Source organism: Carassius auratus, chromosome 38 (genome assembly GCF_003368295.1).
Source record: "Carassius auratus strain Wakin chromosome 38, ASM336829v1, whole genome shotgun sequence".
Classification (NCBI taxonomy): domain Eukaryota; kingdom Metazoa; phylum Chordata; class Actinopteri; order Cypriniformes; family Cyprinidae; genus Carassius; species Carassius auratus.
In genome coordinates this window covers 16,962,208-16,977,970 of record NC_039280.1, presented here as the reverse complement: position 1 = coordinate 16,977,970, position 15,763 = coordinate 16,962,208, and the positions used below count along the sequence as shown (strand labels likewise).

At 36.0% G+C, this 15,763-nt stretch overlaps 1 protein-coding gene across 2 annotated transcripts in view; it reads left to right on the top strand.

The window, feature by feature from the left end:
* The first annotated feature begins 7,413 nt into the window (after positions 1-7,413).
* The window catches only part of prkn (parkin RBR E3 ubiquitin protein ligase), a 123,778-nt gene continuing 115,428 nt past the window's right edge, over positions 7,414-15,763 (top strand). For both annotated transcript variants that reach the window (XM_026224488.1, XM_026224489.1), the window contains exon 1: positions 7,414-7,490. In XM_026224488.1, the coding sequence (XP_026080273.1) occupies positions 7,484-7,490 (7 nt within the window). In that variant the 5' untranslated portion in view covers positions 7,414-7,483. The remainder of the gene's footprint in view (positions 7,491-15,763) is intronic.

Genomic DNA, 15,763 nt, shown 5'->3' with positions numbered 1-15,763 from the left:
GTGCCTCTATCTATAGGGACGTAAAATAGCTGAAAAGATATTGAATGAATAGAGTGGTCTTATGAAAGTGGATGGGAACTGTAAATCAAAGACAGTAAATGGATAAGAGCATCCACCTATGAGTGGAACTTCACAACGGCAGGAGTCTAAGAGCAAGCTGAGAGTAAGTCATGATGAAAAGCTAAGAGAATTTGTTTCGCTGTTTTGAACCAGAGTGGTGCCAAATCTAGTAGAGATATTTACTGTACATAACTCTGAGTTTGAAGGGATTCAGGGGAGCAAACTGGATGTGTTCCAAAACGTAGCAACCTGCCTCGCTGATTACACAGGCAGCTGCCTTCAACGGTCACGAAACCTCAGGGGTGATTGATTTGAAGTTTTTTACACAGGCACCAACTCCACAGAGAGACTTGACTTGCAATGTTTTTTAGAGTATGACATTAGCATGTTGCTAAGCTAACAATGTGAAAAGAAGCATACAAAATGATTTTATTTCATTTAAATTCATTTTATTCTAGAAAATTATTAATTATTTTATTATAGAACAATTGCATGACGTCTCAATACAATGAATGGTATGGTATGTAATCTCTTATGTAAAGTAATATAGATATATACATTAAATCCCTGTTGAAAAAAAAAAAACAGCATATGCTGGTTAAGTATGTTTTGAAGCTAGCCGCTGGTTTGAGCTGGTTTTCAAATGGTCATTAAACTGTCATGTGCTGGTCCTGAGCTAGTTGCTAAGGTCCAGTTTAGGACCAGTACATTACCAGCTGAGGACCAGCTTAAACCAGCACCTATGCTTTTTTTGTTTTCAATAGGAATAAACTACAGACAAAACCAGTTTTAAAGTGTTGAAAAAAGTACAAATACCCAGCAATCATCTATAAGCCAATTAGTTGTTTTTTATTCTTTTTATTTTTTTACAGGTGGGGCATCCTTTCATACAGCCACAATGTCAAGCATTTCATTACAATTCTCTTATATGTCTCTGCTTTGATGCTCTGGCCTCCAGGCAAGAGTGCTCTGCACAGTAAACACCTGAGCCTAGATGTACCCCCATCTGATGAATTTAATAAATAATAGAGCACTACAAAACAGAATTGTTGAGTGACAAAGCATGGGAAAAGTACCCACAGAAATGGAACCAATAAAGGAAGAAAAGAAAGAAAGAAACACGTTGAGAAAACAAAACATTTGGAAAAGGTCAGGATCATATAAGTGCAGTATAAAAGATACTAGTGATGGAAAGGCCGAATGTGAAACAGATGCTGCAAACACACAGGCAGTCATGGTGAGGCAGCCCCAACTGTGAGTGAGAGCTGCTTCGCCTGTGGAGGCATCGATCCACATATTGACCGAATCCCCTCGCACCTGCCTTTATCTTACTACAGCTCAGCGAGGCTCCCAGAGGAAGAGTGACCAGCGAGAGGACAAAGAGCGTACGACGGGAAGAACAGGTTTCTAGTTATTCATCACCTGTCACAAGAGAACACAGCCGATTCTGTTGACATTCAATCTTTGACTCTACAAATAGATGACACCCACTGCAAAAGATATTTTTCCATTCATCATTCTCAGAAGGGTAGGTGAAAGAATATGACTTTTGCGGTAAGATTTTGAGTACCATTATGCAAGATCTGTGTGCAGGTTTTCAAAAGATTGAGCCAAAGAGAGACGGCAATTCTGAAGGCTCTTTCACATGACTCACTTCGGGGCTTTTGCTTTGACCTCCACATGAAAAGCTTTGCAGATAGTATCATGGATGGGTAATTTTATGAGTTTACAAGTAGATAGTAACAGGGAATGCACACTGTAAAAACTGTGTTTGAGTTGGAAATATTTTTGATACACCGCAGAGGGAAAATCAAGACTCATTGAACCCTAATCGATAAAATCTTCCTGTCTCTGGATGCTCTTGGTGTTTTCCAGCTAGAAACTGAGAAAGTACTTTTAAACAGTCGTTGTCACTTGGACCCAGATTTTACATTGATTATTGTGAAATTAAATAGTTGAGAACTTGTTGAGAAGGTAAAGCTCACCTATGAGGTTCAAAGCACCGGTTTGCGTTTACATGGTTCATGTGAAAAGGACTTATATGTGCACAGTTCAGTTTCTATCATCGTCCTAAGAGTCTGAAGAACCTCATGTGAGCTCATGTCCTGTTGTCGTTCTAATTGTCTTCTTTGGAATGCACAAAGAGAGCATTTCCATTTCTCTGTAGACCTTGTGATACTGCGTTTCCACTGGGGCTGGTTCCAGACACAATGCACATCTAGTGTCAAGCTTTTCCACACAAAAACCCTGGAACAGTTCCCAAATCTTGGTTCCAAACTATTCCCCCAAACTTTTGTCTGAGCTGGTCCTGTGACATCGGTGGGAACTCACATTACTTCTGGACTGAGTCCAATCCTCATACTTCCCTATTACAGAGTAGGTGAAAAACAGAATGTTAAAAAGTACTATGTCCACTGAAAAACAGCATTTGAAAAATAGTTCTGTATGGCCATTGTCACAGTATTCATTGAACAGTAGGCGAAAAGACTTCCAATGAGATTCATAAGTCCACATCTGATGCAATGGAACTGACACTGGTAGGCCACATTACAGTGACATTATGGTGAATATACACATGAATTATATTAATATTACACTACATTCAAACTATATAGAACATATTTTGTAATGGTCGCAAAGTAATAACTTATTCAAAAGAAGATGCAGTGCAGATCTTCTTTTTTGACCTCGTAATTGTAGAGAATGACTGAATAATATTGTTACACTGCTGCCAAAGTATGCCACAAAGTTGAGAAGAAGTGGTGTTTGATTGCCAACAATGGAAAATAACTGATAAGGAAATTACAGGTTCCTCTTTAGGTACTTCATCAACTTAGCAACTGGCATTGAGATGAACTGGAAAGCTCCTGGGTATTTTCCATTATAGGCATTATAAACCTCCTGGGCACAAAGCATTAATAACAAACTTCACTCAGCAGATTCCCACTTACAGCTTAGTTAAGGTCGCTCGAATTACAATTCCGTTCTATAATTCCTTACATTACTGATATGACATTGCGCAATTGATTTTCTGCATCCTTCTCTCTTGTCAGTACCTGAACCTGAAATATAAGAAACTGAACATGGTAATGAAAAAACCTGGAAAACCTATTCCCACCACGACTGCTTGGCTGCCACCCATCGGTGAGCTTCAGTAAATAGAAATCTTTCAAATCTTTGGTCAACCATCTTACTATGTGTTCCTCAAGTCAGGTGAGCGTAGAAGCTTCTCCTAGATAATCTTCTTTGGTCTTACTGAAGGAGGTGCCAATGTGAGAGTGCCATTACACTGTAAGTGAATCTTGATTAAAGGTCTCCCAGCACATGTTCGTGTGTATGTTGTGTGTAGAAGTGGTTCAGTCCCTCCAACGAGTGAGCCATGAGCCATCACCGTTGTGCCCTTGAGAAAGGCACTTAACCCCAAGTTGCTCCAGAGGAATTGTCCCTGTAATAAGCTCATGTGCTGTTCTATGGTGACATTGCGTGAAAGTGACGGAAACAAATTCTGCAGGCTCCAGCCGTGTGGCAATAAATAAAGATTCTACTCTGTTTTAGTAGTGTCACAGTGAGAACTGGAGCTTAACAAGCTGCTGGCACTTGTGAGAAATCACAAGTAAAGGAGGTACAAAAGAGAACAATAAAGCAAAAATAAATAAAGAAAAGAAAAAAAAAACATTCTTAAAAAGATTTCTTAACATATATAATTTTTCAACTCAGTGTTATTGCCTCGATACATAAATAAATATAAAAGATAAAAATCCTTTAAAAGCATGCTCTTAAATGTTTCCCTATTTTTTTTTTATGTTGTATTCTTTCCTTACCGGAACTATGTAATTTTAAAAAGATTTGACATTTGACAATGCAAAACTACTTCCTGGCCAACAGTCTTGTTTTGCAAATTTATGTTAACTTTTAAATTGACAGACAGAGAAAATAACAGTTCTGAGAAGGGCGCTTTGTTCCCAGCAAAGCCAACATTTAGAAGGAAATGTCTCATATTTTAAAAAGGACTCAAAAAAATTATTCTTGGCACAATTATTTATTAAACATTGGCATCTATTTGATTTTATTTAAATAATCGGTATAAAAAAAATATATGCACTCCGATTACATAGAATTAATATAAATCTGTTAACTGTCAGAACTATTAGATTTAATCAGTTAAACATTATGAATAGGATTTAAATACAGCTGCCTCTGAAACAAGTCAGATCCAATTAGTTCAATTGTATGAGATTGGTTTAGATACAAATGGAATGGGAGTCCAACCCTCTAACCATTAGGCCACGACTTCCTGGATCTGTATTGACAATGGGAGAATCTAGCCACGCTGTAAAGTGGACTCCAGCACATTCTCAAGACGTTCAGTAGAGTTCAGCTCAGGACTGGTGATCAATCCATACATGAAAATGATTCCTTGTGCTCATAGAACCACTGTTTCACAAATTGAACCTGATGAATGTTGTTGTTGTCATGCTGGAATGTATGTGTACATTAACACGTCCTCCGACATGGTTGTTTAAGAAATGGAAAGCTACACACTGCATCAGTTTGGGCTAAAAGAATAATTGCCAAACATACAACAAGACGGAAACATAAAAATCACTGCAATAATCATTCAATTCTAGACTCTTCAGTATTTGCTTATTTAAATAAAATAGTGACTTCTTATTCATGTATTACCAGGCAGTGTACATTTGAATGAGTCTACATATCAAACATTTCAGAGTTTGTAAACAATTTACCCTTAAAATGTCAGAATATGACACACTGTGACTGCATTGGAACAATATTCATTCTTTGTTTATCCTGTTGCACAGACAGCAGTGGCCATGTACATCTTTCGTTCAGAGGGTGCTGGTGTTGGTTCTGGAGACCAACCTGCAGATGGTGCTGGTTATGGAAGTTCTGCAGTGTCACTCTTGGGTGTTTGATGCTTTTTGGCCTGATTTATGTGCGTAACTGAAGCTACGCAACAAAGCTCAAGTGCATGTTTGAAGAAAATCCTGGATACAACCAAGCTGTCACCAAAGAACTCTTAAGTACATGTAGTATGTCTTGCTAGATCATATATAGCCAAATGCTTTAAAGCATCAATAAATTGATATAATGTAACAAAGTGGCCTTGCTGTTCTTTTTGTGTGTTGTAGCCAGATTTTATTGTAGCACAGTGTGATTGGGTGGGGTAGGATTAAATAAATTAAATACTTTGGGTTTATTGATAAAAATTATGCAAATGTTATGCATTTTAAATACATCAGGTTTATTACCTAATAATTAGTAAACATGTTTCTGATGCATTTAAAACAAATTGGATTTATTGGTACTATTACATAAAGCTTATGATATTTGTTTCATTTACATAAGGTTGGCAAATTTGCATCACTTAAAGTTTATTAGTTTGTTTAGGTTAAAAATATGTAATCAAAATGGATGGAAATTTTATATGCAATTGAAATACATAAATCTTAAGAATTGGGCCTAAATATTTTTTTGAGTGTTAACAGAGGAATCTGAAAAAAGAATGCCTTTATGTTGTTCTGGGAAGTTTCAGGTTCAGAAATCATAATTACATAGGGCTGCTGTGCATTTTTCTGAAAAAACAATTGATGGGCATTTTTCACTTAGCACCAAAGTAAGTTTTTTTTAAGCACTAGTAAATAAAATATGATTTTGGTGGGTAATTTATGCTATATCAATGCATTTTATAATTTTCTGTGCCAAACTTTATGAGAAATGTAGTTTTGTTGCGCAAATCTAAAAAAATCTAACAAATTTGTTGTATTTCCTTATAAGATTTATTACAAATAAAATTTGTATGCTAACATTTATAAATACAATTAATCCAACATGACTTCACATACGATAGGCTACAAGCTGAAAAGATGCATGACTGTTTCCATAGTACCTCTGAAATGCAACTGTTATCTCAAATGGGACTAAAATGTTTACCTGATGAACACAAGATCAAATTACCTTCTATTGTTCTTTAAGTTATACGTTTTTTTTTTCTTTAAAGCAATCAGCTATTCCTATAAAAAGAAACATCTAAAAAGGATTCCATCCCTTGAGGGAAAAGGCAAAATATTATAATCTGTCATCTAGCTCATTAATATGCAAATTGAATTCTGTTTAGTCAGTCATTTTACCATGCGAGTTAGGTTGTTATATGCCACATCATATTTGTAGAGATGTAGAAAACATAACATTGATGCCTTTTCAATTTGAATATTAATGAGGTTTAAATAATTTGCTGCTCTTTCAGATTTAACAGGTTCTAGCATTTATTAAAGTGTAACAAACATCTCCGTGAGATTGATCTTCAAACAGGGCAAGCAATTCTGGGACAGACCAAATCCTATTTGGAAGAGGTAAATGGCTGTGTCTTTGAACGGAATAATGCATTGACAGTGCAAATCAAAATATGCGCTGAACTTCAGAGTTACAAGTCAAGTAAACGAAAACCCACTCTTAGAAGTTCAACAAAGACACAACAATGTTACAATATGAGAACCTCAAAAGGGCAATATAAAAATTCAAATTTTTCATGAGAAACCCACTATCAGTTCATATTTTACTTGTGATAGTGCAACAATTTGGAAGGGTTTTGCACCTTATTCAACATATACAGGCTTTATAATAATACGGAAAATGTAAATGTCTCAAAAGTAATGCTACAAGATAATATGAAAGTAGAATATGGACATTTTCTTCATGGTTCAGTTTGTAGTTATTAAAGCTGTTCTGACCTAAAACTCTTGTTTATTTTTATTTCACTTACTTTTAAGACTTAAAAATCGAGTACAGGTTAAAGGTGAAAAAGGCAAACAAGATTATTTCCAAGTCAGGTATTTCCTTGCATGTAACTAAACAATATATAAATACGTAAACAAACAAACAAATAAATAATATGTGTACCTTTTTCGATTGAAAAGCAAATGCTCAGTGACTGACATTCATAATTTAATGAATAGCATCGTTTATCTGACTTTATATGCACTTGATTTGATCATCAACATCAAACTGCGACCTCGGGAATGACCGGAATATCATCATATTGATTTCGGTGACACTTCTGCAATAATCCACGTGTAAATTCCCCTCACCACAACAACTTCCTCTGACGTTTATCCAACCAGGAAATGTAGTTTTTCATCCATCACGTCTAAGCACTGTTACCTATGAGTCTCGTTTAAATTTTAACCATTCATGTTGTAGCTGAATTATTAAATTCAGATAAATTCACATAAGCCTGCTGTTTGTCATCTCCTACACTTAACTGTGTTCTTACGGTGAAGAGCATGGGCTGCTGAACTCTATTTCCCATGATCCCGTGCGGTTTTGGCTCTGTTCGCGCACGCGACATGTCAACAAACACCAAAGACACATTGGAGTGTATCCGGGCCGCAGCAGATATCACATTATGATCGGTAAGCAGTTATTTATTAGTGACTACCTAATTCTGTCCGTAAACTGTACTAGCAATGTCTTTATTTCATGTTGGAACTGATTTCATGCAGGTGATGTAGCGTCATTTGACATTGTGCCTTAAGTTACACCTTCACATGACAGCTGACTTGCGGCCAGTCTTAAAATCATAGCGTTAATGTGAGGAATTACCATATAAACATACAGCAAAAATGCATCTCAGTGAACGGCTGTAGGCAAAAACGGAGCTCCAAGTTTAAGATAAATTACGCCAATTCAAAGAAATGTGAGAGAGTGGGAGTGAGAGTGTTTTGACAAATAGCCTAGCATTTGAATCTTTAATAATAATAATAATAATAATAATTATTATTATTATTATAAGGATCGTTGTCAGACTCTTTTATTCAGGGTGGGTTTATATTTAAAATTAATTTTATTTACAGAGACACGTACGTTAAAAAGGTTAGGAAACAAACAGCAATTTACGAAAAAGCAAAAAACGTAATAAGAATGCTAATAATGGGGACAGAGAAATACTGTAAATAATTAATTGTATAAATGTATAAATTTAAATATAAATGTATCAGCTTTAAACACATAAAAAAGTGACAGCTTACCTGATATTTTTATTGTCTTCACTTTCTTACCTAACTGCTACTAAAAAATATAATACAAATTTTATTTACAAAAATTAATATTAAATATAAAATGTATATGTTGAAGAATATTTTAGAAGTCACATAATGATGGTTTAAGATGTGATATAAAGACAAATGAAATTGCTTAAATGAATACAATAATACCTTTTTTCAGGAAATCATATTTTTGCTACCTCTCCAGATTAAAATAAATCATCTCATCATTTACTTGTTCCAGATTCATGTGATTGTTTTTCAGCATGCTTTATTATTCGTTTCGTTAGCATCATATTTGATCAATGCTCTTCAGTGCTATATTAATAAAAACTATTTTGTAAAAAGTTATAATAAATAATTATATGGAGGATTGTACCATAGTTTCTGGCAAAACTTTCTCCCATCTTTCAGCAGATGCTTTTTCCAAAGCAAATTACTCTCATCCTTTCTTTTTTTTTCTTTTTTTTTTTTTAGGTGTCTGGCATAATTTTCTAACTTGTCATATTCCACCTCCTCATGCCTGCCTAGATTATCTGTGTAAAATGATATCAATGTTGAATCTGAAATAAATCGTTAGAGCTTCTCAGCCTGCTCGTGTGCCTTTGGACTGCTGGGCTCTGAAGAAGACGTACAGTATTGATTGTGTCTTTTTGAGTGTCTCCAGCGCGTCAGAACGGGGCTCGCTGATCCCCGCGAGACAGGGATTTGGTTTGAGTGAACTGACTGGCGCTTGTCTGGCAGAATGAGTATGAATGGAGCAGCACGCCTCCACCCTCAGGCGCAGCGTCTCCTGCTTTTGGAACAATATCTGTGCCAATAGTCATGTCACGTAAGCTTGTTTTTATATTGACTGAGCTGTGAGGAGAACTGACTCTTGTCTCACCAGGCTAGAGCATGTTCATCCCCACAGAATCTGTCTCGCTTGCATCATTGAATCTGGATAGGTTTTCTTTCATTTAGAAAATATTTAAAATGGCTTGAATTGGATGCAATAAGGTTACACTGAGCATTAGATATCATTCTGTGTAAGTAAGATGTCATTTTTAACGCTCAAATATTGCATTCCATACCCATTTCTTCAATTGAGAATACAGAAAGAACATCTAAATGTTCTTCTGATCATCTGCAACATTATTAATTGCTAATTTGATGTTTTAGCTGATGCTTTATTACTCGAACCGTTCCTTAAGTGGTAGGGTGTCTGTCTCAAAAGCACAGTGGTTATGGTTCACGTCTCCTCTAGATCATAATGTTACTAAAGTTCACCCCAAAAAAATTCAAACATTGAAATCATTAATGTAACTCAGTTATTATTATTATTTTTTGGCTTGTGTGAAATGCAAAAGGAGACATCTGGCAGAATTTCTGAGCTTCTACTGTCCATACGAGTCAAATTTGTTTTATACTGTCAAAAAAAAAAAAAAAAAAAAAAAAAAGCACTATAAAATTCGTCCATACAACTTGTCCTCTGAAGTCATTATGTAAAAATAAAGTGGCTGTTTTACTCCTGAGCTGTCAGACAGCTCTGTGCTTGCTCAGAATTCAGAAATGAAGTGATGCAGTGACTTGTGTCAGAGCAGAGTCTTCTCTCAGGTCCTCTTCTGCCTTCCCAGAGAACAGAACAGGTGCTACAAGAAGTTAAAGGAGTCACATTTTCTGTGGTCTTATTCAAAATTCACCCATATTTGAGGCATTTTCCCACTGGCTATCATTTTTTTAAAGCATGCACATGTATAAAACTTCCTTCTACAGATGTATAGTCATTTTTGTCCTATCTTGTCTTTCTGCTGTCCGTGTGACTTCACTGTTGGAAGCTGGGAGACACTTTCTGGTCTGGTTTGTCATAGCATCCTATGCTGTGGTAGAATGTTGTATTGCTATTTTTCTCCTCATAGATAAATGAACAGCTTTCGTGTCTGAAATATTTCATGTTTGTTTGTCACTCTGACCATAAAAATTAAATAAAGATAAATAAATTGGTTTTAACATTTTCTGAGTAAATGTATGCGGTGCTTGACCATTCAGAACTCACTGCCACAAAGCTGGAGCGATCATGTGTTGTTGCTGTGCAGCTGTGCACCAAAATGTTGGACTGTAGGTGCTTACTTGGGTGTTATTAGGTGATTTTAGGTGGTTCCTGGCTGAAATCAAAAGTCTTTAATTTGTTACCTTTTAAGCATAAACAAAATTGAGTAGCACTTGCATTTGTTTTGCAAATTATCTACTGAAGGCTTTTTCATACCTGGTATGAAATGTGTATTGTAGGAAGATATGCATTTAATTATGTTACTTTATTAACTGGGTGCTGCGTTTTGTCATGCTGCATTATTTCAGTTGGCTTTGATTTCAAGTGTATTTTGTTGCACTTTTTCTTGTAGGAATTTGGAAATTCATATTTTACGAGTTGGATGTAATGTGGTGATACTTATGCCTTGCCTTCGCAAATCCCACCAGTAATAGTGTGCTGCAGGTTTGATTCCTTTAAAATTTAAAATAAGTGAGCATTTTTGAACTTCTAGATCCATCATTCTGAAACCAATGGGTTTTTTGAATGGGTTACTGGTTAAATGCCTGAAATAAGGTAGGGCCCTATGAAATCTTTTTTGAAGTTTTATTTTTTTCCAAATTGTGTTTTTTTCATTTTTATTGTTTTTATAGTTTGTTTTAGTTTTTATGAGGTTTTAGTTGAAATTTGTAATTAAAAAAGCCTAACTAATTAATTGAAATGATGAAATTTACACAATTTTACAGCAATTTATTAAAAGTTTAACAAAAAAAAAAAAATTTAAGGCCCTATAAAATAGCCTTGAATACGATTTATAATGGGCATCTTGTCAATAAAGCCGGTTCTGTGATTAGTACTAAATCTCCTTCACAATTCTATCCACGTTTCCACAACGCGGAAATCATAGTGCCCTAAGGTCCGTGGTTACACAAGCTCAAGATATTTTCACATTTTATACTATTGCATACGGTAGCACTTTATTTTACAGTCCTGTTCCTCATGTACATACTATGCACTTATTATAGTAATTACAATAACTATGTAATAACTAGGTACTAACCCTGAACCTACCTCTAAACCTAACCCTACCCCATGTAGTTACCTTGTATTACCAGAACTTTCTTAGATAAATACACTGTAAGTACACTATAAGTAAATGTTAGTACATGTACTGTAAAATAAAGTGCAACCCATACATCTTTAATATCCCACTTGTGATTTTTTTTTTTCAAGTAGCTAGATAGTATCGTTATCATGCTAAACAGAAAATTAAATCTAATCACTAGTCCCTTTTACAGCCTTATTGTGTTTTCAATCTCACTCAAAGCTCTCAAATTATTTAAAACCAAATTTACAGCTTGTAGACCTTGTAGAATTTATTCAGAGATCGCCATGAAAATAGCCTTGATGCTGGGATGGTGTTAAAAAGTGAATAAAATAAATAAATGTAGATTGATATTGAAATAGTTGCTGGGAATAGTTTACCACATTGTAGTTTGTTTAAAACATACAGATGTTTCTTCTTGCAATTGTGTTCAGGCTTCAACATGAATAAAAGGGGTGTTTATTTTCTTAAAGGTGCACCAAGCGATTTTTGAAAAACGCTTTTGACCACAGTGTCATAGTGGTGAGTTGTCCCAAAACAGACTTGTAGCCAATCAGAAGTAAGGGGGCATGTCTTGTATTGATAGAGAAAAGAGAGTGTGCAATTTGAGTGCACAGGATGGATATAAGCAGATCGACTATAGCTAGAGAGAGATGGCAGATAAAAAAAATTGATCAAAGAAACAAAACATTAAACAAAGGGTTATAATCAGGCAAGAGCTAGGACCCTCACCGGAACAGCTTTTCAGCAGTGGAGTGAACCGAGCGGGAAGACCTGGAAGCGGACACAAAGGTTGCGTTGTTTTTTCTTGATAGGTGATTACCGTTGATTTTGCATCGTTTCACACAACTTATCTGTGTTGGCTTTTGTTTGAATATACTTGTGTGTCATCTTCACTTGTTTCCGCGATCACTGTTGCCGTGGTTGTGTACATACGTGAGGGGCGGAGATATCAAAATAGAGGGTGAGGTCCTGTTGGGGAATGGGCGTGTTTGTTTTGGTGCGTTCAGATATCAACATTGTTTGGCAAAAATCACTTAGTGCACCTTTAATTGAGAAAACGTAAGATTCAAACTATTGTTTGTCACAGAGTTTATTTTCAGCATTAATCCAAAAGCCAGTGGAAAATTCTGTTCGCTTTTCGTCTATGGAAACATGGAGATGCTAAACTCCTGGGTTGACTTACAAAAATATGTCATCGCTGCGAATTTGAGGAATATTTACAGCGAAGCTTACCTTTGGTTGTGCTGATATCAACATCAATTTGTATGGCTTTCAGTGTTTTGAAAATTGTGATGGGAATTGGGGCTTAATTTGACTGAAAGATGGCCATTTATTCATTTCAGATGATTAATATGCATAGAGTGCAAAATGTTCCTTTTTTTTGTAGTGCTTTCCTAATTTCTGCTGTCAGGCAGAGAGCGTTTTAAAATATTTTTTTGAAGTTGTGGGCTGCTCACCTACTCGTCTTTGCTATTAACATGGTCGAGGACTGTAATGGAGACCAACCGAAACCCATTTCAGTGATATCTGAGCTATATATATATATATATATATATATTGCTAGCTGCATTTTTAAGATGGGATAAAAATGGGATAGTACTTCTCATAACAATATTTCATCGTATGGTTTTGTAGTACCTTTCCCACAGCAGATTTTATCAGGGAAAAATCAACCGACTCTGAGAAGAAAAAATAGGTAAAGTAAATGTCGGATCAGGACGGTCCATCAGATCCAGAACAAGGGTCTTTTATATTGGGCTCGGTGCTAATGTTTTTCCTGTGCTGTCCTCTGGTGGAGACGGATAGAGCCAGATTGACAGTGGATATCTGCTCAAAGTGGAAGTGATCAGGGGGTCAGGTAGGTCTGCTTATAAACTCAGTCCGAAAGAGAGAGAAATTTAGTGTCAAGGGGGAGAGGATGGAGAAAAAGAGAGTGAGAGAGAGAGAGAGTGAGAGCGCCATGTTGGTCCTCTCTCTCAGGATGGCAGTGCAAGGGGACAGGATTATTTACTCGCTGTGTTTGGAGTCCAAGGAGAGAATAAATTGCTATTGATTTTTGCAGTTAAGTGTCTTTCCTGCCTCTAGACTGACTGTGGGCAAAGAATAATTTGCTTTAATATGTATCCACATTCGTCTTACCTCTTTTTCTCCATGTCCAAAGCGGAAAGTGTCTTTGACGCAGCGTTTTTGACATATTCTCGCTGTCAGCACTTGGACCAACTGTGTGTGTGTGGAGGATGAAAAGTGGTTTTAAAGGATCCTGAATGCAGAACATGGGAAAGGAGTCCAGTGGACGAATGCTGCAGGCGTGAAATCTTATACATTGCATTTCACTCAGATCTGTTGAGGCTGGCGCTGGTAACTGAATTTGAATTTTAATGTTAAAGTAGTCTTATATTAGGAGTGCTATTTTAGGAAGTGAGGGCCACAGAACAGCAGTGGACTCCAGTTGCAAGCGTCTCTATTTACATGTTATGCAAACTTTCAGTGGTGAGTTGAAAGTACATGTATTGGAATATGTAGGAAGACATTACTGTGCCAGTAATAGGTGGAGTTACAGTTTGTTTTATTATACAGCACATGCCATATATATAATGAATAGTTTATTCAAATATCAGATTATCGTGCAAGAAACGTTGCTTCTAATCATCAAGGCTGCATTTAATTGATGAAAAATACAGAAGAAAATAATAATGTGAAATATTATTACAATGTGAAAAAAGGGTTTTCTATTTTAAAATGCACTAAAATCTAATTTATTCCTGCGATGCAAGGCTGAATTTGTAGCATCATTATATTGTAGCATACTTTGTAATTTCCGTGAAGAGACACTGCAGATAAACATTATTTTAAGTTGAATATTTGCAGCTCTAAAGGATAAAACTTCGTAATACTAAAATACAGTATATTAATAATAAAATATTGTATAATAATGTACATTTGTTTGAGTATTCACATTCAAGAACATTCAAGTGTATAAATAAATGAATATATACATTATACATAAATTAAATAACTGAATGTATACTATTAAGCATTAAATAATGTATTTGTTTAATGTTCTATGAGGTGAACATAAACTACCACACACACACACACACACACACTCACACATTTACAGGTGCATCTCAGTAAATTAGAGCTTTGTGGAAAATTCATTTATTTCAGTTATTCAACTAAAATTGTGGAACTCATGTATTAAATAAATTCATTGCACACAGACTGAAGTATTTTAAGTCTTTGGTTCTTTTAATTGTGATGATTTTGGCTCACATTTAACAAAAACCCACCAATTCAACAAATTTCTCAACAAATTAGAATACTTCATAAGACCAAAAAAAAAAAAAAAGTTTGTGGCACTGCTGAGGTGGGATGGAAGCTCAGGTTTCTTTGACAGTGGCCTTCAGCTCATCTGCATTGTTTTGTCTCTTGTTTCTCATTTTCCTCTTGACAATACCCCATAGATCCTCTCTAGGGTTCAGGTCTGGTGAGTTTGCTGGCCAGTCAAGCACACCAACACCATGGTCATTTAACCAACTTTTGGTGCTTTTGGCAGTGTTGGCCGGTGCCAAATCCTGCTGGAAAATGAAATCAGCATCTTCAAAAAGCTGGTCAGCAGAAGGAAGCATGAAGTGCTCAAAATTTCTTGGTAAACGGGTGCAGTGACTTTCACTTTAAAAAAAACAAACAATTGACCAACACCAGCAGATGACATTACACCACAAATCATCACAGACTGTGGAAACACTGGACTTCAAGCAGCTTGGGCTATGAGCTTCTCCACTCTTCCTCCAGATTCTAGGACCTTTGTTTACAAATGAAATCCAAAACTTGCTCTCATATGAAAAGAGGACTTTGGACCACTGGCAGTAGTCCAGTTCTTCTTCTCCTTAGCCCGGGTGAGACGCCTCTGATGTTGTCTGTGGTTCAGGAGTGACTTAACAAGAGGAATACGACAACTGTAGCCAAATTCCTTTACACGTCTGTATGTCTTGACCTCAGCCTCAGTCCATTCCTTGTGAAGTTCACTCAAATTCTTGAATCAATTTTTCTTGACAATCCTCATAAGGCTGCGGTTCTCTTGATTGGTTGTTCATCTTTTTCCTTCCACACTTTTTCCTTCCACTCAACTCTCTGTTAACATGCTTGGATACAGCACTCTGTGAACAGACAGCGTCTTTGGCAATGAATGTTTGTGGATTACCCTCCTTCTGAAGGGTGTCAATGATTGTCTTCTGGACAACTATCAGATCAGCAGCCTTCCCCATGATTGTGTAGCCTAGTGAAACAAACTGAGAGACCATTTTGAAGGCTCAGGAAACCAGGTGTTTTGAGTTGATTGGCATGTCACCATATTCTAATTTGTTGAAATGGTGAAATGGTGAAATGGTGGGTTTTTGTTAAATGTGAGTCAAAATCATCACAAATAAAAGAACCAAAGACTTTAACTACTTCAGTCTTTGTGCATTGAATTTATTTAATACACATTTCACAATTTGAGTTGAATTACTGAAATAAATGTATATA